Raw genomic sequence first — 26,017 nt, 5'->3', positions numbered from 1 at the left:
CCGGGTTCTCAGACCCATACCCCTCGTGGGGACTCAGGGCCCAGGCTCCAGCCCAAGCCTGAACACCTGCACTGAAATTTTAGAGTCCTGCAAGCCCGAATCAGCTGACCCAGGCCAGCTGCAGTCATGCCATGGGTCTTTTATTGCAGTGTAGGCAAACCCTACTTTGTCAGACCTGGCTGATGTTGCAGACTGATTTGCCCAGTGCCTTTCTTGGACTGGGGTTTAGAGGAGAGTGAGCTGGTTGGATTTAAAACAAATAAGACTATGGTGAAGTTGATACATTAGGACAAAATCAACTGAGATGACATCAGCTCCCAAATCAAGGGACTTTGCTCTACTTTAGTTTCCCAGTTCTGCAACTGCTGATCCTGTGGATCGTCAGCTGCTTCTGGATGCCAAGATAGTATCCGAGCCCAAGAACATATTTATTTATTTAGTTTTACCAGAATGCCGTGACCTTTTCCTTTGTATACTTTCCCTTTCCCTAGCCCAATATGACCTAAGCCTATGCCATCTCCTAATTAGATACCTGAAAAACACCTTAATGAGAACTGGGCCTTTCAGCCACTCAAACTTCAGATGGTGCAGCGTGAAGTTGCCCACTTGTTAAGCAGCTCTGCTATCAGTAGGATAATATTATGCCTGTACTTCATGACCAGGACTAGCTTCAGATTTTGTTTTAGATGCAGCTGAAGGTATTGAGTTTTAATGTTGGACTATTAGGGCGGTATTTAACAGCATCTGATATGTAGGAGGTCAGACTAGATAATCTATGGCCTCTTCAGGTTTTCAACTTTATGAAACCTATACATCTTCAAATGATTTAGATCCTAGACTCCTCCATGAATCCTCCATCTGGATTCCACCTCTTTCCTCTATGATACCACAGAAGTTGAATTCAATGCAGGCACTTAAATTAACAGTCCCCCAACTTAAACAGGAGAGATCAGAGACAGGATATTTCCAGAGAAGGGTCCCTCCAAGTTACACATTTAAGTTTGTCTTATTAGTTTGAAAAAGCAAAAATTTGTTGCTCTTTAGATCACATTTCAATGCTTGTCTTTTCAAACAAGATTTTTCTGGGGAAGAGATGGCAGGGGCTAAGTGGATGCTAGAAGGCAAGATAGCAGTGTCTTTGTTTCGGAGGATAATCTGGGCAGGGTTTTCCGTGTGGACACTGATTCATTTGCTGATGTACTCTGTACAGAGCTTCAGATTTTCAGTTGTATCAATTATACAATTTATTCTGACTGCTGCAAAACCTAGTGCAATTCCTCAACCAAGTAACTAAGGGGCCACTTAATGGATTCTGTTAGCAAGTCTGGTGCAATTTACTTGAAAATGGAATTCATAAACACACATCTCTAGGGGACCAATCATGAATGGTACCCAAAATACGCATAAATCATCCACTTCAGTGGGAGCTGGGGCACCCATCACCTCACTGGTTAAGGCCTCATGTGCACAAAAAGAGAAACAACTAATATATTATCAGAAGGTGCACAAACTAAAGAGTGGGAGAGGATAAAGTAAACAGGCTAAAACTGATATAATACTGAATAATACCATAATATTCAGAATCTACCTACACAAAGGTGTGTGTATAAAAAGTATAAATGGTCTTAAAAGTTAGAGGCGCAAGAAGAAAAATGTCCAGAAGCTAGTGTAACGAATGCATCCACCTTTATCTGACCTTGACAGCAACATGGAAATACTGCTTTCCACAAGAATGAATGATATTTGAACAATTTCTCTAACATATTCTCTTGTTCATAAGCTTCCTTATTCATCATGTCTCGTTGTTGAACAGAGGCGACTGAGAACAAAACAAGACAGTATCACCCAATTCATGTTCTAATTTCCTCTACAGTGGAAAGATCAAGTTACTGCACAGTTATCAGAGGAAAGAGAGAGAATTTACTAGGGATGGTGAGCTAGGCATTGTAAGAAAGAGCCTGAATCTCATCCCTCCTTTCAAAGTTTGGGGTTGGTGCACTCTCTTCCACAACTCAACCATACCAAGCCCTGGCTTTCTCCCTCAACACAAGTCACCTCCCCATTTAGGTCTCACACCCTGCCCCTCCCATTTCTCTTTCTCCATGCCCTGCACATATTTAAAGATGATTTTCAGGGTCCTGCCTAATCCTGGCCCCTGCATGTTCATTTCTCATGTTGGTCTTGGACTACATATGCCCCAGACTCATGTAAGAAGATGAAATATTTGTTTCAAGTTTCAAGAAAAACTCTCATCTTGACCCCCACAATGCAGCTTTGAAGATAGATGGTGCCAGAAGACTGAAAAAATATTTTTTTGGAGTCCTACTCAAGCTGAAAGTAGGAGAAAAACTGTATAAAATTTTGGGTTTTTATCTGATCTAAACCTTGAGGTCTGCCCATCAATTCAAGTTAATATATAGTTAAAACTGTTTCAACAGTTACTATGTAGTCAGTGCATTACTGCCACAAAACAACATGCTGCTTCTCAGTAAACATGCAATTAAGTTGTGTCACCACTGTAAATCTCATTAAGAGCATTTCAAGATACTGGGATAGCAAAAGATTTTTCCCCCATACTTACTATTTCTGTGGAACCCCTTTGACAGAGGCCAAAGTTATAAAGTAGTGTGGGAGAAAAATGAGTTCTCACTCTGAAGTTGGCTGCAACATGCCAGAGGCAGCTTTATTTTCTTTAACATATGCAAGGGGAGAGAACTCACAGGCAGGAGTTCCCTTCCCGAGTCCCCCTCCATTCGATAAACAATTAAGGCAAGCATTTATACCTTTTGTGACATACAGTAATGATCAACAACTGCACTTTGTTTATACATATTCCTTTCTGATATCTTACTTTTCTCAGCAATTTCTGCTCCAGTCTGCATTCTATTCTTATCTAACACAAGGTTGAAAAACAGCCTCTCTTACAGTTCTTTTCCACTCGCCGAGGCCCTGCTTGGAAGTCTCATGTTATCAGCTGTTAGAGTTAGCCTGACACTTGCTCTTTCTGGAAGACTAAGATGTCTGCTTTTTTCCCAACTTCCACAGTAGCTAGTTAAGTTTATAATCTTCACCACCCGTATTTTAATTTGTATTGGATTTAAATTGATTTTATTCCTCCTGGCATTAGCTAGTGAAAAATTGAAAGTGTATTTTTGCCCCCTAGTCTTCTCTCTCAAGAGCAAAAATACTGCATCAAGAGCATAGGAATTTTAAGGGGCTTTTATTAGAGCATCAAAGTTGGCATCTGCACAACTGTTGGACCTTTCCTGTCTGATCCTAGGCAATCCATTGCTCTCTTCTGCATGCAGATGGATTTAGTCTGGGTAACGGAGATATATGAAAGTAATAGTTTACCTCAGAACTTGCCGAGTTATTTCACATTGATAAATGAAAGCATTAAACAGATTTAAACTGTATGTTGAAAAATGTCAAATCAAATCTATTCTATTTGTGTTTCTCCTTATCTAGCTATTTTAGGGCCTGGACTCAGATGTTAGGCAACTAGACATTTGGTCAGTATGTTGATTCCTGACAGCAGCCACAGGGCCAGTGGAGAGCAGGAGCTTTACTCTGCATTCTGTTACCTGTGCTGCTTTAGCACTATGATAGGTATTACTACCAGACAGCAAAGCCCCTTCGTTTTCCGTTTAAATCGATTTTTACTGAAAATTTCCCAGGTTTTACAAAAAGTATTACTCCGTTTTTTTCTGATTTTCACCCTACTTTTGTATCATTCAACTATATAAAAATAACATTAGGAAAATACTATACATTGCATGAGATACATGTATTATGATAATACATTAGTCTGTGTGTATACGCAAAGTTGCCTGTTGAAGTAAGGCTATGTATTAGTCTAGAAGATACATACAATAAACAAAAAGGCACGCACACAAGCTCTGAAGTGTGTGCACATCTGAACATACTGATGAATCTCACACCCACCACATACACATTTCACACTGTTAGTAGATAATGGTTTAAAGATTTGATACACTAAAATGGGAAGAAAATGAAAATCTGTATTGGAATACGTTTCAGAACACAAGGAAGTATTCAAAAGTTTTTAACAAAAACAGGAGAAAAGGATGAAGTTGAGTGTATGCACTGCAAATGGTATAGTCCAATTAATAAATGTAAATATTTATAGGTGAATAGCCCTAAGTCTACAAAAGTAAACTGTTTATTCAAATGAAAAGTTTTATTTGGGGATTAGAGATATATTGTTTTCTTAAGCTCAGAGGTAGCATTGTGTTTCGAGTTTTGTTTTAGTTCTGCAGCAAAACACACTCATGAACGGAATTCAAAGCATTAATCTACTGAACACTTTTCCCTGTCTTTCTGTCCACCAAAATAAACCCGATATTTACTCAAAATTATTATTAATAGTTTTTTGCACTGACTGTCACCTGTTTTTGTTGTGGTGGTAATAAACACTGATAAATTCCTGGGAAATATTAAATAAAATAAAAATTGAAAACAAAGGCCCTACAGATAGTACACTACGGCTACCTCCACGAAAACCTAATTATGATTTGTCCATGAAGCTTGAACCTTACTTTCCTCCCATTTCCCTCCCAACAGGCAGGAATATGAGATCATAACAAAACATCCAGCTACTACTCCATCCTGGCCTGTGACATGGGGGAGCAAGTACAGAAGATCCGCCTCCCCTTTGGAAAGAAACCAGGATGAAAATTTATGAGGAACACCAACCTTCAGGCTTCTGAAATAAACCAATCAAGGAATTGGCAGTGTCTGCTCTAAGGGCTAAATACAAAAGCAGTGGAAACATTTGACATTTATATTTAGTATGTAAGGAGTCAAATTCTGGTTTTGATCTGGATTTCCCTCTTTTCAGATGAGGAGAATAATTGAGTGTTTGAAAATAGAAAAACCACCAGTTCGCTTTGAAAATTAGTCTCTACAAAAATGGCAAGGCAAAATGTTATGCAGAGAGTAAAGAGGTTGAAATGGGGTTTTGGATTAAGGGAAATCTCCACCAGGCTGCTTATTCCAGCTTTCAGTCCACATCTGCACTGACAGCAAGGTTGAGGACCTAGCACTGTCTCTGTTTTCTTATACAGTTAAGGAGTGGAAATCCAGTAACATATATATCAGTAATTCAGAAACAGAATTTTCAAACCTTTTTTCTTTTCATCAGACAGCTACCACAAATCAAACAGCATTCCCCTGATTCTGATTATACCTCCTATTGTTTACCAAACAACTATGAGTTGGTTGTTAGGGTGCAGTTCAGACTTCTGCTGGAGATGCAATAGGCAACTGTTTTTGCACAAGAAAGAAGTCTTGTTGCTTTGTTCAGCATCAGCACTTAAATAAATAACGATGCTGAACAAGAAAGAGGAAGATTCAAATGCAGGTTTTTCCTCTTCTTTTGGAAAGTATAAGACATCAAACTCTGGTGGTGGTGGTAGTACTGGGGAAGATTCAGATCTTGTCATGCTAGCTTTTGGAAGGAAAAGACTGATGCTACAGAATATGTGTTATACACTTGTCATAAACAGATAGCTAAGGGTTAATGTCTCTTTCACTTGAAGCACCTGACCAGAGGACCAATCAGGAAACCGGATTTTTTCAACTTTGGGTGGAGGGAATTTAGTGTCTGAGTCTTTGTTTTCTGCCTGCCTGCTTTCTCTGAGCTTTGGAGAAGCAGTTTCTACTTTCTAGTCTTCTGTTTCTAAGTGTAAGGACAAAGAGATCAGATAGTAAGTTATATGGTTTCTTTTCTTTGGTATTTGCATGAATATAAGTGCTGGAGTGCTTTGATTTGTATTCTTTTTGAATAAGGCTGTTTATTCAATATTCTTTTAAGCAATTGACCCTGTATTGTATCATTTTAATACAGAGAGACCATTGGTATGTATTTTTCTTTCTTTTTTTATATAAAGCTTTCTTTTAAGACCTGTTGGAGTTTTTCTTTACTTCAGGGAAATTGAGTCTGTACTCACCAGGGAATTGGTGGGAGGAAGAAATCAAAGGGAGATCTGTGTGTTGGATTGCTAGCCTGATTTTGCATTCCCTCTGGGGGAATAGGAAAGTACTTTTTGTTTCCAGGATTGGGAACAGAGAGGGGGAATCACTCTGTTTGGATTCACAGAGTTTGTGTCTGTGTATCTCTCCAGGAGCACCTGGAGGGGGGAAGGGAAAAAGGATTATTTCCCTCTGTTTTGAGACTCAAGGGATTTGGGGCTTGGGGTCCCCAGGGAAGGTTTTTCAGGGGGACCAGAGTGCCCCAAAACACTCTAATTTTTTGGGTGGTGGCAGCAAGTACCAGGTCCAAGCTGGTAACTAAGCTTGGAGGTTTTCATGCTAACCCCCATATTTTGGACGCTAAGGTCCAAATGTGGGACTAAGGTTATGATATGGTGTGGCAGCAGGTGGGATATAGACAGAATCCAGAAGCCAGTAGGAATATTATATTTTTCTTTTCTCTGCTAAGGGCTTTTTAGCAGAGAGAAACAGTTTGGTTTTAAAAGGGAACCAGAGAGAATTTTTTTTTCTGCTCTCTCTGGCAGTTTGTGGCTTGCATGTTAAGCAAGAAGCCATTACCAGACTGTTAAGGGTCTTTTGTCACACAATAGCACTCCCATTGAGAGTCATTACCAGCACTATATATATATGCAAATAAAGTGTTTTTTCTAGTTTACGCTAGAGAGAGAAAAGGAAAAAAGCACTGTTGCTAGGCAGACTCCAGGAGGCAACAGAACCTGCAGTTCAGAAGATAAACACCGGAGGGCACCCCAACACAAGAAAACAGGAATCATGACTTCTAAGGCAAAAATTGAGGCCGAAGAGCAACTCAAAGAAGCTGAACACAGGCGACAACTGGAGCTGAAAGAAAAGGAAGAAAGCATCAAACTGGCAGCCTACCAAAGAGAACAGGCAGCCAAAGAGGCAGCACACAAAAGAAAACTAGAAGAAGAAGAGGTGGCCTACCGAAGGAAGCAAGCAGAAGAAGAGTTGGCCCACAGGAGGAAGCAAGAAGAAGAAGAGTTGGCCCACCGCCGAGAAATGGAAAAACAACAAAAAGAGAATGAAGAGAAGGAAAAACAGAGAAAACATGAACTGGAGTTGGCAAAAGCTGGGCTGCCTGTGCCAGCCAACCCTAACAACCCGGCGCCCATTATTGCTCCACAGCACAGGAAATTTCCCACCTACAAGGCAGGTGATGACACCGAGGCCTTCTTGGAAAATTTTGAAAGAGCCTGTCTTGGGTACAGCATTCCCGAAGACCAGTACATGGTAGAGTTAAGGTCACAGCTCAGTGGACCTTTAGCAGAGGTGGCAGCTGAAATGCCTAAGCAGCAAATGAATGACTATAAACTTTTTCAAACCAAGGCCAGATACAGAATGGGGATAACCCCAGATCATGCCCGTCGGCGCTTCAGAACCCAAAAGTGGAAACCAGAGGTGTCATTTCCCAAACACGCCTACTACATTGCAAAAAACTATGAGGCCTGGATAACAGGAAACAACATTCAAACCTTGGAAGAACTGCACCTCCTCATACAAATGGAGCAGTTCCTGGATGGTGTTCCTGAAGACATCACACGGTACATACAAGATGGAAATCCCAAAGATATCGCTGAGGCGGGGGAGATTGGAGCCAAATGGATGGAACTGGCAGAAAGCAAGAAAGCTACTGTCAAGGGGAACGATTACCCCAGGGGGCACACAGACCATAAACCCTACAACCGAGGACAGCCAAAGACCCCACATACCACCCAAGTAAAGCCACAGACACCCTACCCTTCCACCTCACCAGTCTCCAGTAACTCACCTCGGCCCAGTGACCCATCAGATGGAAGATGCTTTAAGTGTAATGAACTGGGACATATCAAGGCCAACTGTCCCAAGAACACCATGCGAGTGCAATTCATTACACCACCATCACCCCAAAGATCCCCAGGCCCGGATGCCTCTCAAATACCCTTGGAGCGAAGGGAAAATTTGAGAGTGGGCGGAAAGAAGGTTACTGCGTGGAGAGACACGGGGGCACAAGTGTCAGCTATCCACCAATCCTTCGTTGACCCCAAATTCATCAACCCAAAGGCCAAAGTTACAATTTACCCCTTCATGTCACAAGCTGTAGACTTGCCTACAGCTCAACTGCCTGTCCAGTACAAAGGCTGGTCAGGAATGTGGACTTTTGCAGTCTATGACAATTATCCTATCCCCATGCTACTGGGGGAAGACTTGGCCAACCAGGTGAGGCGGGCCAAGAGAGTGGGAATGGTTACACGTAGCCAAACCAGGCAAGCTTCCAGACCCATTCCTGTTCCTGAACCGTCCACAGATGCCCCGTCTGGGTTACCAGAGACCCAGACAGAGGTAGTGGACCCAGATTCCATGCCAACCACTGAAACAGCCACAGCACCTCCAGTCCCAGGCCCGGAACTGGAACAGCAACCAGCACCAGCAATTGCAACCCCATCTTCAAACTCAACGCCAGTGGGCGCCAGCGAGCCAGAACTGGCAGAAGCAACAGACAGCCATACCCAAAAGGCTCAGCCAGAGCCTGAAATACCCTCAGGTGCACCAGCGGAGAGCGGTTCACCAGCAACGGAAACAACCCCATCACCTACATCGCTTCCAGAGGGACCAAGCCCAAGTCCACAGTCTGAGGAAGAACTGGTGACCCCAGCCTCAAGGGAACAGTTCCAGACTGAGCAGGAAGCAGATGACAGCCTTCAGAAAGCGTGGGCGGCGGCACGGAGCACCCCACCGCCTCTCAGCTCTTCTAATCGATCCCAGTTTGTTATAGACCAAGGACTTTTATACAAGGAAATTCTTTCTGGTGGACACCGGGAAGAATGGCAGCCGCAAAAACAGTTGGTGGTTCCAACTAAGTACCGGGGGAAGCTCTTATCTTCTTTTGGAAAGTATAAGACATCAAACTCTGGTGGTGGTGGTAGTACTGGGGAAGATTCAGATCTTGTCATGCTAGCTTTTGGAAGGAAAAGACTGATGCTACAGAATATGTGTTATACACTGCATACAGTAATGCAACAACAATATTTTCCATGAGGTGTCAGCAAATCTATCTGAACATACTGGCAATCTCTTCAAAAAAGCTTTTTCCTGGTTGCTAAGCAACCACAGAGGAGTTAATTTAATTAGTTAATGTGAAGGAAATAAAATTACCGGATAGCTACTGAATACTCCACTTATATTACTGTACTGTACAGCTACTGAATACTCTACTTAGAATGACATCATTCTTGCTTGAATTACATGTCCAAGTCTCTCTGTCACCCCATCCCCCTCACACATCATGGCTTTCTCAAAATAGGGCTGATCATCAATCATGCAGGCTTTAGTTACCAAACCTTCCTGTTATCTGTAACAAGTTCATGCTCCCCAATGTCTTGTGCATTGAAAATTCATATAATTATATTATCCAAACCTGCTAACGGTCTTCTGGGACACATGAATAATTACATCTGAGCCACATTACTTCATGAAACTGGAATATACTATACAATATATCTGAGTAAACAAATAGGATAAGTTGTATTGTGATGTAAAATCATGACCCTATCATTTTTCAAGTTGACAATTTTCTGATTGTTCTTTTATATTCAATGTTATAAGTCTCCTTTCTTCTCCCCTAAGCACACTTTGGATCATATCTTTAAATAGTAAATCTGTTTTTCCTCAAAAGTGTACAGAGATGTACAAGACACACGATTGGAACCATATAAATGCTTCCTTGCAGGGATGAACTATGATGAGGGGTACCATAATCCCAGGGCATTGTAAAGATAAGGATCCTGAGTCTGAGTTATGATGCCTGGAAGAACTGATATTCACAATAATCCTACACACCATAGGTGCTGCAGCTACATAAAGGGCCTGATACTGTAACCCTTATTCACATGAGTAGTCTCCTTGATTTAAGTGGAACTACTTGTGTGAATGGGGATTGATGGAGCAGGCCCTTTACGTAGCTGCATAATATGACTAGATTTTCAGATTAGAGCAAGAGCATTAAGGCTTTGCACACTGAATAGGAGTATGCTGTCTACTGAATTTTTCACTAGTGCAATTATTGGCAGAACTGGTCTGAAATAAAATAGGAGAAAACTTCTTTTGTCAACTTGTTTAATTGTGAAATGCAGTTGCAGTTATTTCAGTTGGCTGTATGCATAACTTGCAATACGGTGGTCATACAGCATAGAGCAGCAGACAATGTGTTCACAACTGTACTTTTGGTATTAACATGGCTACTAGAAAGAACAGCTTCTATTCCTCATTCAGATACTCTGGCTCCTCAGAAGCAGTATTCATAATCTCATAGACCAGGGGTCAGCAACCTTTCAGAAGTGCTGTGCCGAGTCTTCATTTATTCACTCTAATTTAAGCTTTCATGTGCCAGTAATACATTTTAACGTTTTTAGAAGCTCTCTTTCTAAAAGTCTGTAATATATAACTAAACTATTGTTGTATATAAAGTAAATAAGGTTTTAAAAATGTTTAAGAAGCTTCAATTAAATTAAATTAAAATGCAGAGCCCCCCAGACCGGTGGCCAGGACCCGGGCAGTGTGAGTGCTACTGAAAATCAACTTGCATGCCACCTTTGGCATACGTGCCATAGGTTGCCTACCCCTGTCTTAGACTTTAAGGCCAGAAGAAACCATCGTGGTCCTCATAATCCCTTCCCTCTGTTCCCTGCTGTTCTATCATTCATCATCCTGTGCCTCTCCAACCCACCCTGGGATTATCATTTTCGTTGTAATCAATTCCACTGAGATTGTAAAATCCTTGAGGCAAAATCATTGGTCTGAATTAATCCCATGTGTAACTTCATTAGCAAAAAAGATACACTAGAGATGAATCTGGCTCATTGTTTTATGTGCCTGTAAATCACTGTGCACGCCAATGCCACAACTATATAACAGATTAAATAAAATGCATTAAAGGAACATTGTGGTTGCAAAGTCAAGGACTCAAAGTTAGGAAACTCCAGAATTCTGGTTACTCGTATCATTGTGTGCATGAATTATAATAACTTCCCATTAAAAGTCAAGGGGAGTTGAGCAACTAATGCCCATTGGCATCAAATATATACACAAAGGTAACTTTCATTCTGGCATTACCTAAACTTTGAATAATTGAATAAACATTCTTAATGTTGTTTAAACAGGTCCTTGTGTGTAATTCCCTCAATTTTTTAAATAGGAAGCTGAAAAAACAAAATTACATCATGTGGAGCCATACTGGCCCATGCAAACAGGTCATCAGCAGGCTGGAACTCAGGACTGTGCAGACTTCTACCACTTGAGCTTAAGGTGTCACTGGCAGCAATAACAGACCTGTTTACTAAGCAGATCACCTACTAAAATGGGATACAACATCTCTTGGAGTACGTCTACACTACAGGAAAATTCCGATTTTACATAAACCGGTTTTATAAAACAGATTGTATAAAGTCGAGCGCATGCGGCCACACTAAGCACATTAATTCGGCGGTGTGCGTCCATGGTCCGAGGCTAGCGTTGATTTCCGGAGCATTGCACTGTGGGTAGCTGTTCCGTAGCTATCCCATAGTTCCCACAGACTCCCCCGCCCCTTAGAATTCTGGGTTGAGATCCCAGTGCCTGATGGGGCAAAAATCATTGTCACGGGTGGTTCTGGGTAAATGTCATCAGTCATTCCTTCCTCCGGGAAAGCAATGGCAGACAATCATTTAGCGCCGTTTTTCCCTGGATTGCCCTGGCAGTCGCCATAGCACGGCAATCATGGAGCCCGTTTAGCCTTTTTTTTTTTTTTTTTTTCAGTCACTGTATGTGTACTGGATGCCGCGGATAGAGGCGATACTGCAGCGCTACACAGCAGCATTCGTATGCTTTTGCATGATAGCAGAGACAGTTTCCAGTCATTCTGTACCGTCTGCTGTCAGTGTAATTTGGCAATGAGATGACGGTTATCTGTCCTTCTGTGCTGTCTGCTGCTATCATGGGTGCCCCTGGCTGAGATCGGCCGGGGGCACAAAAGCAAAACTGGGAATGACTCCCCGAGTCAATCCCTCCTTTATGGTTTCTAAAAATAGAGTCAGTCCTGCCTAGAATATGGGGCAAATGTATTAGAGAAGCAGTGTTTCAGAGAGCATAGCTGCTCCGTGTCAGATCCCGCAGAAATGATGAGCTACATGCCATTCACGGGGGGTGCCCTTGCAACAACCCCACCCTTTGCTTCCCTCCTCCCCCAACCTTCCTGGGCTACCGTGGCAGTGTCCCCTCCATTTGTGTCATGAAGTTATAAAGAATGCAGGAATAAGAAACACTGACTTGTTAGTGAGATAAAATGAGGGGGAGGCAGCCTCCCTGTGCTATGACAGTCCAGGCAGGACATTAAGCGGTGCGGGGGAGAGGAGCCCAGCATCCCACTGCTATGATAGTCCAGGCAGGACAAAATCTTTTCTTTACACAGGAAAGGGAGGGGGCTGATGGAGCTCAGCCCCCAATGGCTATGATGAAGACGGTTACCAGCCGTTCTGTCCCATCTACTGGGAATGACCAGGAATCATTCCTATTTTTACCCAGGCACCCCTGAGGCCAGCCAGGGGTATTCAGCAGTTATAAAGCAAGTTCTACCATCTGCCACCAGGGAGGGAAGAGGAGCGGATGCTGCTCTTTACTGCCGCAGCATCGCGTCTACCAGTAGCATTCAGTAGACATAGGGTGACATTAAAAAAAGTCAAGAAACTATTTTTTTCCCTTTTCTTTCACATGGTGGGGGGAAGGGGGTACATTGACGAGCTATTCCCTGAACCATGCTGGACAATGTGTTTGAACCTACAGGCATTGGGAGCTCAGCCAAGAATGCAAATACTTTTCAGAGACTGCTGGGAACTCTGGGATAGCTGGAGTCCTCTGAACCCCCTCCCTCCCTCCATGAGCATCCATTTGAGTCTCTGGCTTCCCGTTACGCTTGTCACACAGCACTGTGTAGTCTGTAGATTTTTTTTTCAAACGCTTTGGCATTTCATCTTCTGTAACAGAGCTCTGATAGAACAGATTTGTTTCCCTATACAGCGATCAGATCCAGTATCTCCCATATGGTCCATGCTGGAGCTCTTTTTGGATTTGGGACTGCATTGCCAGTTGTGCTGATCAGAGCTCCACGCTGGGCAAACAGGAAATGAAAATCAAAATTTTGCGGGGCTTTTCCTGTTTGCCTGGTCACTGCATCCGAGCTGAGATTGCTGTCCAGAGCGGTCACAGTGGTGCATTGTGGGATACCGCCCGGAGGCCAATACCGTCCATTTGTGGATGCACTAACCCTAATCCGATATGGTAATACCGATTTTAGGGCTACTCCTCTAGTCAGAGAGGAGAACAGAAACCGATTTAAAGAGCCCTTTATATCAATATAAAATGCCTTGTAGTGTGGACATGTACAGCGTTAAATCGGTTTAACGCTGCTAAAATCGGTTTAAACGCATAGTGTAGACCAGGCCTTGCTCATAGAATACTTAACTGTTTTGCTAGACAGCAGAGGAATGTGGGAATCAGGAAGGCTGTGGAAGTGAGTGTGTTCTAATGGTAAGAGAAAGCATAGCCAAGTACTCAGATTTGGCACAATCATTCTGAAAGGCAATGGGCTAAATTGTTGAGATTTCTCATATTAGAAAGCTTAGGTAAATGTTGAAAGATATGCAGCTGCTTCCTACAGTAGGGGTATGGGATCTTGTTCAGTAAGAGCTGTGAAGTGCACAGAATTAACACCAGTCAGTGGAAGAGCTGAGACTGGAACTTATGGTGGTCTCTCAATCCAGTTCACTTTCCCTTGGGCCAAAGTGGGCAATGTCTGCAGCTACTGCAACATGTCCCCATCCAGAAATATAGCTCTGTCTACCCAGTAGGAACAGAGAACATGCTCAGTGGCATGGACATGCAGGTAACTCTTTGGGGCTGGGGCACGTTCAGTGGAGATTTTAGTAGCATCCCTTTCACAAGCTATAAGAATATGTGCAGAGGGTGATTTTCAGAGGCTTATAACTTGTCCAATTATACAGAGATTTTCACAAGAAAAGCAAAAGGCACTTCTGTGATCCCAGAACTATCTCCCTGCCCAATTTCAGCTTTTTGTCCAAAAACATGGAAGCACTAGAGCAAAGAAATTGTTGGATTTTTTTTTAAATTGCCAAAATTATCATTTTTTCACTAATCTTGAATCATTTTCGCTTTTCTGAGACTGAAGTAGGTAGATCAAGCATGGTACGTTTCAGTATGAATGGTTAAAGTATGTCAAAGTTACAAACAACTGAAAATAGGTTTAAAACAAAGTGTGAGGCAATCTTAACTACTGGTGTAGTTACTGGCTCAACCTATAATATTGGAAATGTAATCTAAAATGAGCAAATTACATAACATTTTATTAAATAAGGACTGGTAAAAACAGATTGGGTTACCCTCCCCACTCAACCCGAAATATTATTGATTATGATCATTCAAAGCTTTAGAAGACACTGAAAATATTTCAGCCATTATTTAACCAAAATTTAATAAGCAAAGAGACAATGCAGTAACTTCCTACATCTCACTTTCAAGGTGTTACATTTGAAGGGATATTTGTGATATACTGTGAAATAGCCCAAACTTTTGATTCTGAATACGAAGGGAACTAACTGATTGGTTTTCACTAATGTCATACTCATGTCAATAATATCCAGTAAAAGGTTGGGTCTGATTTATCATTTTAAAAGTTATATATATTTTGTTAGAGTGAAAGCTTTGCATGAAGCATACATGCTGAGGATTACAGCAGATCTCAGATGGTTAAAAAAATCACTCTGCCATCAGCCTTGTGTCTCGAAGCATACCACTACTCAAGGCAGTCAATAACCACCCAGAAAAGCACTGTTTCTCGTGTCCTATTGCTTAGTGAGTGATTCAGTGATCACCAAATAATGCCAATTTTGCCTTTCAGATAAGGAACTGAAATAAGCAATATTAAGTCTCATATCTCATGTTAATATCAATATTTACAGCAACCCACATTTATTAAAACAAACCACCTTTTGTAAACTGTGAATTTATCTAAATCTATTCAGAAGCATACCACATGTTTAGAAACTGAAATTAACTGTTTACTGCTTATATTAACATTATGTCTATGAGTTCTCTCACTGATTAAAACGTAAACATATCAGATCTTCCATCTGTTTAATATGAAGAGGAATTATTTAAACTAATCATAATTTAAATAGCTTTTTCCACTGATTGGGTTGCTGAAAGGTTTCATCAATCATTGCTCAGGCATCTTTCCTGGGATTCCAAATGAATGTATCTTAGGCAAAAATACATGGTTGTAAGGTGTTGTTTTTTTTTTAAATGCAGGCAGGTATGAACAGCCAACAGAACAGAACAAAACAAAACAAAAAAAATGAAGACAGCTCTGTAGAGCCATAAATATTTTCATATAGTCCACAAAGATGTCAGGCTTGATAACAATATACATCCCCTCTACATTAGGAGTCACTCACAACCCATTAAGAACTTTAAGACAAATGTCAATTTTCTGAGTGACAAGGTGGGTGAGGTAATATCTTTTATTGGACCAACTTCTGTTGATGAGAAGGATAAGCTTTTGAGCCACACAGAGCTCTTCTTCGGGTCTGGAAAAGGTAGTCCCAACCTCACAGGAAAATGCAAGGTGGAACAGATTGTTTAGCGTAAGTGCTTAGCACAATTGCAAGGGACCATTCAAAGTCAAGTGGCCTATTAACACCTCTGCAGACACGGAACTAAAAGAGGTGGTTAGTGGGTTACAGATTGTTATAATAAGCCATAAATCCATGTGCCTCTGTTAAATCAAAACCATGCCTCTGTTAAATCCATGGTCTTTAGTGTCTAGAATAGTTATGAATTTAAGCTCCCAGGCTCATTTTTTGAAAGTGTTGTAAAGGTTTTCTTTGAGGATGAGAACTGGCTATATCAGATACCTAGTGATTGCTTTGGGAAAAGTGTTCACCCACAGGTGACAGATTTCAGAGTGGTAGCCGTGTTAGTTTGTATCAGCAAAAACAATGAGTCCTTGTGGCACCTTAGAGACTAACAAATTTATTTGGACATAAGTTCTCGTGGGCTGCATGGAGTGTAAAATATAAACACACAGCACCTGCCTACTGTATTTTCCACTCCAAGCATCTGATGAAGTGGGATTTAGCCCACAAAAAAACTTAAGCCCAAATAAATTTGTTTGTCTCTAAGCTGCCACAAAGACTCCTCATTGTTTTTACAGGTGATAGAGTGTTTTTGTCAACACACCTACATTCACAGATTCAGTAACGACCCCAAAACAAACCAAGAAAGCAGTCAGGCACTCAGCAACTACAGAATACGCTCTGAAGAGAAAGTCCGGGATATACACCTTAATATACTTAAAACCACCTTCATCAAACAAGGACACTCAACTATAGAGGTAGACCACATCATGGAACAGGACAATCGCATATCCTGAGAGACCTTGCTTCAATACAGAAATAAAAACCCCACAGACTGCGCATCCCGAGTTGTCACCTACCACCCCAAACTGAAACACATATAGAGCAACATCAGTCACAACCCAAACCTGATGGGGAGACCATGCTGAAAGAAATCGCTCCTGAACCTCTACTTTTGGCCTTCAAAGAACCCCAAACCTCTCCAAGCTCATCATCAGAAGCAAGCTCCCCCTAGACCAGGACACACTAACTTAAAGCGGCCAGAACAACAGATGCAAAACCTGCAGACATATCTCCCCTGCTACAATGATCAACACCCACCACAACACCTGTTTCAAGATCCATGAACCCTACATGTGCCTATCACAACATGTGATGGGGTATACCTCATCCAGCACACTAAATGCCCCCAAAACAACTATTTGGATGAAACCAGACAATCACTATGCTTTTGAATGAACTCATACAGAAAAAAGATAAAAAACAAAAACACCCTAACACCTGTATGTGAACACTTTTCACAAAACAATAATTTTATATCTGACCTATCAGTACTTATCCTCAAAGAAAACTTGCATAACACTTCCAAAAGATGAGCCTGGGAGCTTAAATTCATAACATTGCTAGACATTAAAAATGATGGACACAAGAGACACGCTGGATTTATGGCTTATTATCCCACTTACAGCCCCGCCCTTTTGCAGAAGTGCTAAGGGGCCACTCTACCTTGAATGGTTACTTACAATTGTGTAAACAATCTGTTCCACCTTGCATTTTGCTACTACTCTGGGCATAGAGGACCTGTGCTCAGAGACAAACCGTGCCCGCTGATAGTAGGGGGGCAGCTGGCTTCAGTGGTGTTACTGAGCATTCTCAGTACAAGCCAAGCAGCAAATCCGGTGGGGGAAGAGGGAGAAGCACATGACCCGCATGCTACCTCTCCCCACAACGCATTGCCTCTGACTCTAGAAGTACCTTTTCCAGACCTGAAGAAGAGTTCTGTGTAGCTCAAAACTTTGTCTCTTTCAGCAACAAAAGTTGGTCCAATAAAAAGATACTATCTCACCCACTTGGCCTCTCTAATATCCTGGGATCACCACAGCTACAAGTACACTGCATACAATTTTCCTAGTGTCATTTTTTTTCCAGTGGCTTACGGATCATGATATCATACTTACTATTTTTGATGGCTGAAATGTGTCACATATTTGCAAACATTTTTAAATGAAATAATTTAATAATTTTAAATTTAAATAATTTGGGAGGAGGGATAGCTCAGTGGTTTGAGCATTGGCCTGCTAAACCCAGGGTTGTGAGTTCAATCCCTGAGGGGGCCATCTAGAGATTTGGGGCAAATCAGTACTTGGTCCTGCTAGTGAAGGCAGGGGGCTTGACTGGACTGGACGACCTTTCAGGGTCCCTTCCCATTCTATGAGATAGGTATATCCAGTGATGAGCTGCTAAAGTCTTAACAACCAGTTCCCTATAAAAAGTTCTGATTTAAGGGATGTGCCACAATATGTATTTTTTGTACCAAAAGGGTTACCATAGGTCCGTATATTCCTGGGAGGAATTTTTAAATTTTAAAAATTCCGCCCGGACAGTGTTTTAAGAACCAAAAAGCCTGACATCTCCAGGAAAATACAGACGTATGTTAACCCTACGTGAAGTTTTTTTTTAAAAAGATCGGCCTGAACTAGAAATGAGCTCCATTTCACATGTGTGGGTCCCCACCACTTCCTGGGGATGTGCTAGGGTGACCAGGTGTTCTGATTTTATAGGGACAGTCTTGATTTTTGGGTCTTTTTCTTATATAGGCTCCTACTACCCCCCACCCCATCCCGATTTTTCTCATTTGCTGTCTGGTCACCCTAGGGTGTGCACATGTGTGGGTCCCAGCTGCTCCCTGCCCCCCTCATTGAAACAGATGTGCAGGGTTACTGCCCTGGGAACTGCAGGGCACCAGTGGACGTGGGGCTGGCTGCAGACAGAGATGTGGGGCAAGGGCTGGCTGCGGGCAGCGTGGTGCAGGCAGGGGCTGGCTGCGGGCAGGGAGTGTAGGCAGGGGCTGGCTGCGGGCAGGGTGGTGGGTACTCACATGGGGACAGCAGCCCGATCAGCAGGACGCAGCCCAGGCCCAGCAGAGCAGCTGGGGACCCACCACGTAGCAGCAGGAGCCCCAGGACCAGAGGTCCAAGGAGCAGCAGCAACAGGGCCAGGAGGCAGCCCACATGGCTCCCTGAGCGCAGCGCCCCCCGTCTGCCGGGTGGAGGAATTACATGCTTCCCAGCTGGAGCCCATCAAAACTTGCCTCGCAGGGAAGCCAGTTAACAAGTTCTGCTTCAAAATTTAACAACCGATTCGTGCAAACTGGCTCCAGTTCACCACTGGGTATATCTCCATATATTATTAATATATATTATAATTCAAACAAAGAACAAGATACCTGGGTTTCTCCAAATTAATTTGTATATTCAAAACTCAGTAACTTCAACTTCAGTACAACAGTTTATTCCAATAGGTGGTGCTAGTAATTTCTGCATTAACTGTAATAGCCATTCCTTTCCTCCTCTGTTAGCAGGCTCTAATGTGAAATGTAAATTGCTGTGCACTCACAAATGAAACTGAGAAAAATAAATTACTTTTACTTTTATCGGCAGCTGAACAAACTCCAGTACTTTAAGTGGACCCTGTCCAGAAACATACAGGGAGACCCAGGGCCGTCCTTAGGCATAGGCAGAATAAGCAGGTGCGTAGGGCCTCACTCTGCCTGGGGGCACCACTCTGCAGGCAGCCCAGACAGTGTAGAAGCAGGGCTGCTGGGTCCTAGAGAGAGCCGAATGCAGCACAGTCTGAGGAATGGGATTGGCTGCTGGGGTCTCTGGGAAGGGGTAGGGGTAGGGGTAGGGGTAGGGGTGGGGAAAAGGAGCTCACCTGTGAGTGTGACTCTTTCCCTTCGGCTGAGGTCAGGTGAGGCAGGCTCTGTGGCTCTGGAACCAGTATCCTTTGTTGTCTCCCATAACATCCATTCTTCTCCCCCTTGCCCCACGGAGCACTCCCTCCTTTCTCCCTCCTCCCCAGGAGCACCCCTCTCTCTCTCCTCGCTCCCCTCCGTCAGGGCTGGGTTGGGTGAGGTGCTGGGGGATAGGTGGGGGGAGGGCTGGCTAGCTGCCTGCTGAGGAATGAAAGTGAAAGTAACTCACTTCCTCGGCAGGCAGCCAGGATTGGAATGTCACACAGGGCTTGGTTGGGGTTAGCCAGATGTGTGAAAAATCAGGATAGGGGATTGGAGTAGGGTGAGCAGATATCCCTATTTTATAGGGACAGTCCCAATTTTGGGGTCTTTTTCTTATATAGGCTCCTTTTACCCCCCCACGCCCACCCATCCCTGTCCTGATTTTACACACTTTCTGTCTGGTCACTCTAGGTGGGGGTAATTGGTGCCTATATAAGACAAATCCCCAAATATCGGGACTGGCCCTATAAAATCAGGACATCTGGATCTATCACCCTAGCTGGAGAGCGCCTCTCCCCCGGGCTGGCAGCTGCCAGCGATCCATCTCATCCGGGGGGAGCTGCACAGGGCAGGATGAGCTGCTGTGGCTCCACGGGTGCCCCGCCCCTGAGATCAGATGCTGTGCTAACTTCACCATGGTCTGTTGGGCTGGCGGCGGTGCCCATTGGCGTGTGATTGGACCTGAGGGTTTGCTGCTGCTGTTGCCACTCTGCACCCCAAGAGGTGGATTTTGGGGTCCTGCAGTTTTCCACCTATCTCCTCCTCTACTGCAGCTGTTGGACCAGCAGGCTGGGGGGTGAGCCAAGCATGAAAGCAGTACTGTGTTGCCATTTAGATTGCCAAAAATTCTTGCTAACAATCCTGAATCCAATTTCAATGTTTTTTTTTTTAAATCAATATCTTAGCCAAAAACAGAAAATTAAGTTGTTAACAATTATTAGTGACAGGTTTGGTTTGAGGCAGGGAGTGGGTCAGTTTTCATCAGAGAAACAAAAAAGGTTGACTGACTTTCCTATAGCCTGTTACTCCTGATAAGAGCCCTCCAACAACTGTAATATGCTCATCTCCTTACTAGTATATAAAGCAGGGTTCGGCAACCTACGGCACACCTGTCAAAGGTGGCAGGTAAGCTGATTTTTGATGGCATGCAGCAGCACGCTGAGCGGCTCAGCCCATCACTGCTCAGGGGTTCCAGCTGCTGCCCTATTGCCAGCTGGGATACCAGCCATCGGTCCCACTCAGCACCTGCTGCTGGCCTGGGGACCCCCAAGAAATCCCAGGCTGGCAGTGGGCTGAGCAGGCCAGTTGAACCACTCAACTTGCTGTCAGCCTGGGGTTCCATTCACTCAGCCGTCAGCGGGCTGAGCAGGCTGGTGGCGGGCTGAGCGGGCTGGTGGCGGGCTGAGCAGGGCCGGTGGGGGGTTGAGTGGCTCAGTCTGCTGCCAGTCTGGGGTGCCAGCAGCACTCAGCCTACTGCTACTCTGGGGTTCCAGCTGCCGGCCCCTTGCCAGTCAGGAGCTCAGCCGCCAGCCCCACTCTGCCTCCTGCCAGCCTGGGTGAGCAGAATTCCAGGCTGGTAGCGGGCTGACTGGGGGTTGGCGGCCGGGATCCTGGCTGGCAGGAGTTGGTGGTCAGAACCCCAGACCAGCAGCGGGCTGAGCAGGGCCTGGGATCCTTGTCTAGGGTTCCAGCCACCAGCCCGCTGCCGGTTTGGGGTTTCATTTACTCAGCTGGCAGTGGCCTGAGCAGGACCGGTGGCCAAGACCTCAGATAACAACAATAGTTTATTTATATAATATAGACATAGAGAGAAACCTTCTACAAACATTAAAATGTATCACTGGCACGAGAAACCTTAAATTACAGTGAACTTGGCACACCACTTCTGAAAGGTTGCCGACCCCTGGTATAGAGTGACCATATGTTGTACTAAGATTCTCCTGCTTTTTTTTTTCCCTGTGAGTCAGTATAACTTTTGCCAGCCCAGAAGTTGGGCAGTCAATGTTTTACGTTTTCACAATGTTTTCTCCAACTTTCATAAAGTAAATACATAGTTAATATGAGTTAAAAAGGCCAGGGACACTTCTTTGTGAAGAATCTGTACAGCAGATCATGCCCATAGACGATCCAGAAAAGAAATTTGAGGTTGAATTTTTTAATGTTGTGATGGATAAAGCAGTATCTGCTGTTGATGAAAGGTTTACTACCTTGCAAGTACACCATGAACAGTTTGGATTTTTGTATGACATAACTAAATTCAACGAAATAGGAAAACAAGAGCAACTAATGACAAAGTGCAAGAATCTAGAGAGCCTCCTGAAGCATGGTGATAGTTTTGATTTAAATGGACTTGAACTGTACGAAGAATTGAGTACACTGTCATCAATGTTGCCACATGCAAAATTGGTGATGGACATTGTACAGTTTATTCATACCCGCAAACTTGTTGACATATATCCTAATGTGTACATTGCCACTCGTATTCTACTGACAATTCCTGTAACAGTAGCATCAGGAGAACGGAGTTTCTCAAAACTAAAGCTCATTAAAAACTAACTCCGCTCTACAATGAGTCAGGAACGCTTGACTTGTCTTGCGTTCTTGCGATCGAACAAGACACGACTTTGTCTTTGTCATACGATGACATTATTACTGATTTTGCAGCCAAAAAAGCCAGAAAGATTGCTTTTAATTAAAAACAAATCTTTGTTTCAATACCTCTTCATATAAATTTCCAATAAAATTTTGATAAATTAAAAAAAATATATTATTTGCATCATTCTGTCATATCAGAATTTTTTCTTTAGTGCTGCTTCTTTAGTGCTAGTCCATCAGCATTACAGTGTGCTTAATTAAGTTAAACTGGTTTTAATAATGTAAATGTGGCAAGTTTTCCAATACTATAAGCTTATGTTTGTGTTGCTAAGAGCAGATCAGGCACAGGGGCACCAGTTTAATAATCTCGCCTAGGGCACCATAAATCTTAAGGCCGGCCCTGGGGAGACCACACATCACAATATCAAACGCATGAACAATCAGAAGGGTTTACCACAGAAATATACCCAGGCAACTCTGTTTGAAGAATAAAATCTTCCTGGGGAGTGTGACTACCAAGTAGCAGGCATTCACATTTGCACCAATAGTGAATATTCCTCTCTCAATTTCAGAATGTTTTTTACTACACATCTCAAAGAGCATTTGTCCTAGAGGGCGTATTGTATTCCAAATGTTAAATTCTAGCCCACCATCCTAAATACAAATTGTCCAATATCACTGCAAACACTTAATACTTTGGTGCTACTATTTTTTCCTTCCACTTCCATAGAGGGGTGAGGCTCAGTGTCTGAGGAACCCAGAAAGTAGGTTTCTTATTATATACACTGAATTCACAAACAAATATTCTCTTTGCATCATAATACCCTTGCAAAAGAATTTAAATGACAAGCTACGGCTATCATAGCCAGGCTTCATATTAATTACAGAGCCTTAATTAGTGTCATTTTAATTCAATTAATTTGAATCTTTAAAAATGAAATGGAGCATTAGAGCTTTTTTCCTCATACCTTGCTGAAGACCATGTTTCATGTAACATTTCAATACAAGCTTCACATTCACAAATCGAGTTAACTGAACTGTACAGACCTATTTAATCTACTAAATTTATGGGCTTACAACTTCAATAGATAAAGAATTGCAGTGAATCATAACATTAAATTGAAAATTAGCTCATCTGAGTTTATTCTGCAGTTAAATTTAAAAGAATGCATTTTCAGGACCAACCTGGAAGATACAGGATTTGAAAGCAAAAACTAAGGGCTTGTCTGCACAGTTGGGTCGTGCGCTCTATAGGGTGTGATTCCTAAAGCGCATCAATGTTCTACATGTTAATGGGTCCATATAGACCCCCTTGGTATTCACTAAACATTCCCTATAGCACTTAAAAGTAGCACACAACCTTTAGTGTGCACAGGCAGGGACTACGTGGATCAGTTAAGGTGCATCACATTAGTGTGCTTTAGAAATCACATACTCGTAGAGTGCATTACCCCACTGTGTATTCAAGCCCCAAGACATTGTAGTATACATCTATGGGTTTGTCTATACTATAATTAGACATCTGCAGCTGGCCTAGGTTGCAAGGTGGGAAGGTCCCAGAGTGTGGGCTCCAGCCTGAGCCCAGAAGTCTACATAGCAATGAAAAAGCCCTGCAGCCTGAGTCCCAGAAGCATGAGTCAGCTGGCATGGGCCAGGTGCAGGTTTTTAATTGCAGTATAGACTTACCTTATCTTTCCAGATGGAAAAGGTTTGATTGCTTTCCTGTAGTGGTTAAAAAAAATTGCCAGTTCCAGGAAGCATGTAAATCCCAGAGTCTCCTGTCCGCCAATAAGGAGCAGTATTACAAGACCAGCAGCCCAACTGTTTCTGTCCCTTAACATTGCTTATTGCTCTTCCCCCTTTATCCATTCTGATGACAGCTATGGATGCTGGCTATGGAGGCATAGCAAATGCTTTAGATGCCAACAAAATGTAGGTCCCTCACCTAGTAAGCAAGAGGTTCTGCAAACAGTGTGGTGGCCTCCCACTTCCCCTTTCCTAGAGATTTTGATGCATCATGTCAACAATGTGATCAGTTTTCTATTTATAATTCAAGATCAGCAGTATTATTGACCAGGCAGTACTTCAAGTTGGATATCAAACACCAGCTCACACCAGCTGATGATTTAGCCTTATACGTGACTACTACATCTAGGGACTTGACTGTAATCAAAGTTGCATAGCAACTTGGCACCCCCTCAAAATAAAAGTTACTAATCAGTTGCTTCTGTAAGGGAATTCAGTGATGGCCTTTTAGGTTTTTAAGTTGCAGATGAAAGGCAGGTTGTGCAATTGCTGTGACACTCCTCAAGTTTGTACCCAATACAACAACAGTAACAATAGCATTCTTTTTTCATGAGTAGAAAATAATAGTAATAAACCCTTCAAAAAGAAAAAGGTTTATTTGTAAAACTTTAAAAAATAACTAAAATAATGCAATAGAACATTTTGCAACATACACTCACCAGCATTGGAGCCTGTCAAGTTGTAACGAACATTTAGCTTTTTGATGATGTTTTCATGGATCTGATACCAATCACTCTCTGTGTTGCACCTATGAAAATGGTAACACTCTTAAATCTGAAATGAGAGCTCACAGTTGTCAGACCTACTGTAACAAAGTTAACTGGCTTCTCCAAATAAATCCTCTTCTGCTCACCAACTAGCAGCTTGCGATTTATCTAAATCAATAGGTCATATTGTTGGCACAATGTGGGTTTTGGCATGATGCCCAATGAAACAGCTTCCCAGAACAGGGAGCAGTATCATGGCAGTGCTCAGATGCACTGGTTGAGGATGTCACCGTAGGGAATGCTCACTTTGCATGGGAAAATTTGAGCATAAGGGTGTCCTTGGTGGCACTCAGTAATTCAGCAGTAGCTGAATTACTCATGTGTATTAATCTCTTCTTCAGCTCTAAATTACAGTGAAACTTGTCTAACGTGACCATTCAAGAGCTCAGCAGAAACAGGACATCTAGTAGAGATGATGTTTACTAAAGGGCAAAAGAAATTATGTTCTTAGTCTCACAGGGATAGGTGGCTGCCTGTAGGAGAAAGCCATTTGAATAGATTAAAAATTTCATAAGTGCAACAGGATCTTGCCACAACTTTAAAATATAGCATTTTCAGTTGCTTTAATTAAAAGTGTTTCAATTCCATAATCTGACCATTATTTGAGAAATATTCCACAGAACTTTTTCTTGTCATTTAGACTAAAGTTAGTCTCAGTATCAAATTTGTTCTGTTTTATCTGAACTGAAGTACTAATGCCACATTTATTTTTACCAATGACAGACTTTGAAAGCGGAATTCAACTGTCCAACAAATACATTAACAGTGTGCTATCCAACAGAGAGCACTTTAATCTAGACTGACAGAAAATTAAAGTAAAATAAAAGTCAGCCACCTGTCCACCATCATAGTAAATTGCTGTCAGAAGCACTGCTTCCAGCAGTTCTAATTCAGCACAGTGGGGAATAAGAGACAGGTGAAGGGTTGCTTTTTAGAGACTGAAGTGCCTTCTAGGCTCAAGTACTAAACTTTACTGGAAGAGGAATCCCTTAAGTGTCTGACTAGTGTATCTCAGTTTATACCCTTAGAACAGATCATTCCACAAAATATTTCTTAACTTATGGAGCCCAAGGTCAGTGGAGAATTCTATGTTCTGTGTCACTGCATCCAGGAAATTGAACTTTCTGCCTGTCTACTGTCTGCCAAAATCTCATCTGCCATTTAATAAACCCACGCATTTACAATAATTAGATTCTGAGTGAGATGTTTTGGTTTTCCAGTCCCCTGCACTTATGGCATTGTTAATATTTTACACTTTTTGCTATTGCAGTTTTGTAATTGTTTTACATCATTATATATAAATGATTGCCCTGCCTACTTCTTTCTGGAGTGATAAAGTACTCTTGGCAGACATCTGG

General features: G+C 42.5%; 1 protein-coding gene across 6 annotated transcripts in view; it reads right to left on the bottom strand.

Moving 5' to 3' along the window:
- The window catches only part of DOCK4 (dedicator of cytokinesis 4), a 423,715-nt gene that overhangs the window by 190,954 nt on the left and 206,744 nt on the right, over positions 1-26,017 (bottom strand). For all 6 annotated transcript variants that reach the window (XM_050935998.1, XM_050936000.1, XM_050935999.1 and 3 more), the window contains one exon: positions 24,552-24,640. In XM_050935998.1, the coding sequence (XP_050791955.1) occupies positions 24,552-24,640 (89 nt within the window). The remainder of the gene's footprint in view (positions 1-24,551; positions 24,641-26,017) is intronic.

This window comes from Gopherus flavomarginatus, chromosome 1 (genome assembly GCF_025201925.1).
Source record: "Gopherus flavomarginatus isolate rGopFla2 chromosome 1, rGopFla2.mat.asm, whole genome shotgun sequence".
Taxonomy (NCBI): Eukaryota; Metazoa; Chordata; order Testudines; family Testudinidae; genus Gopherus; species Gopherus flavomarginatus.
Note: the sequence above shows the minus strand (reverse complement) of the source record. Positions and strands in the feature narration are given on the sequence as shown.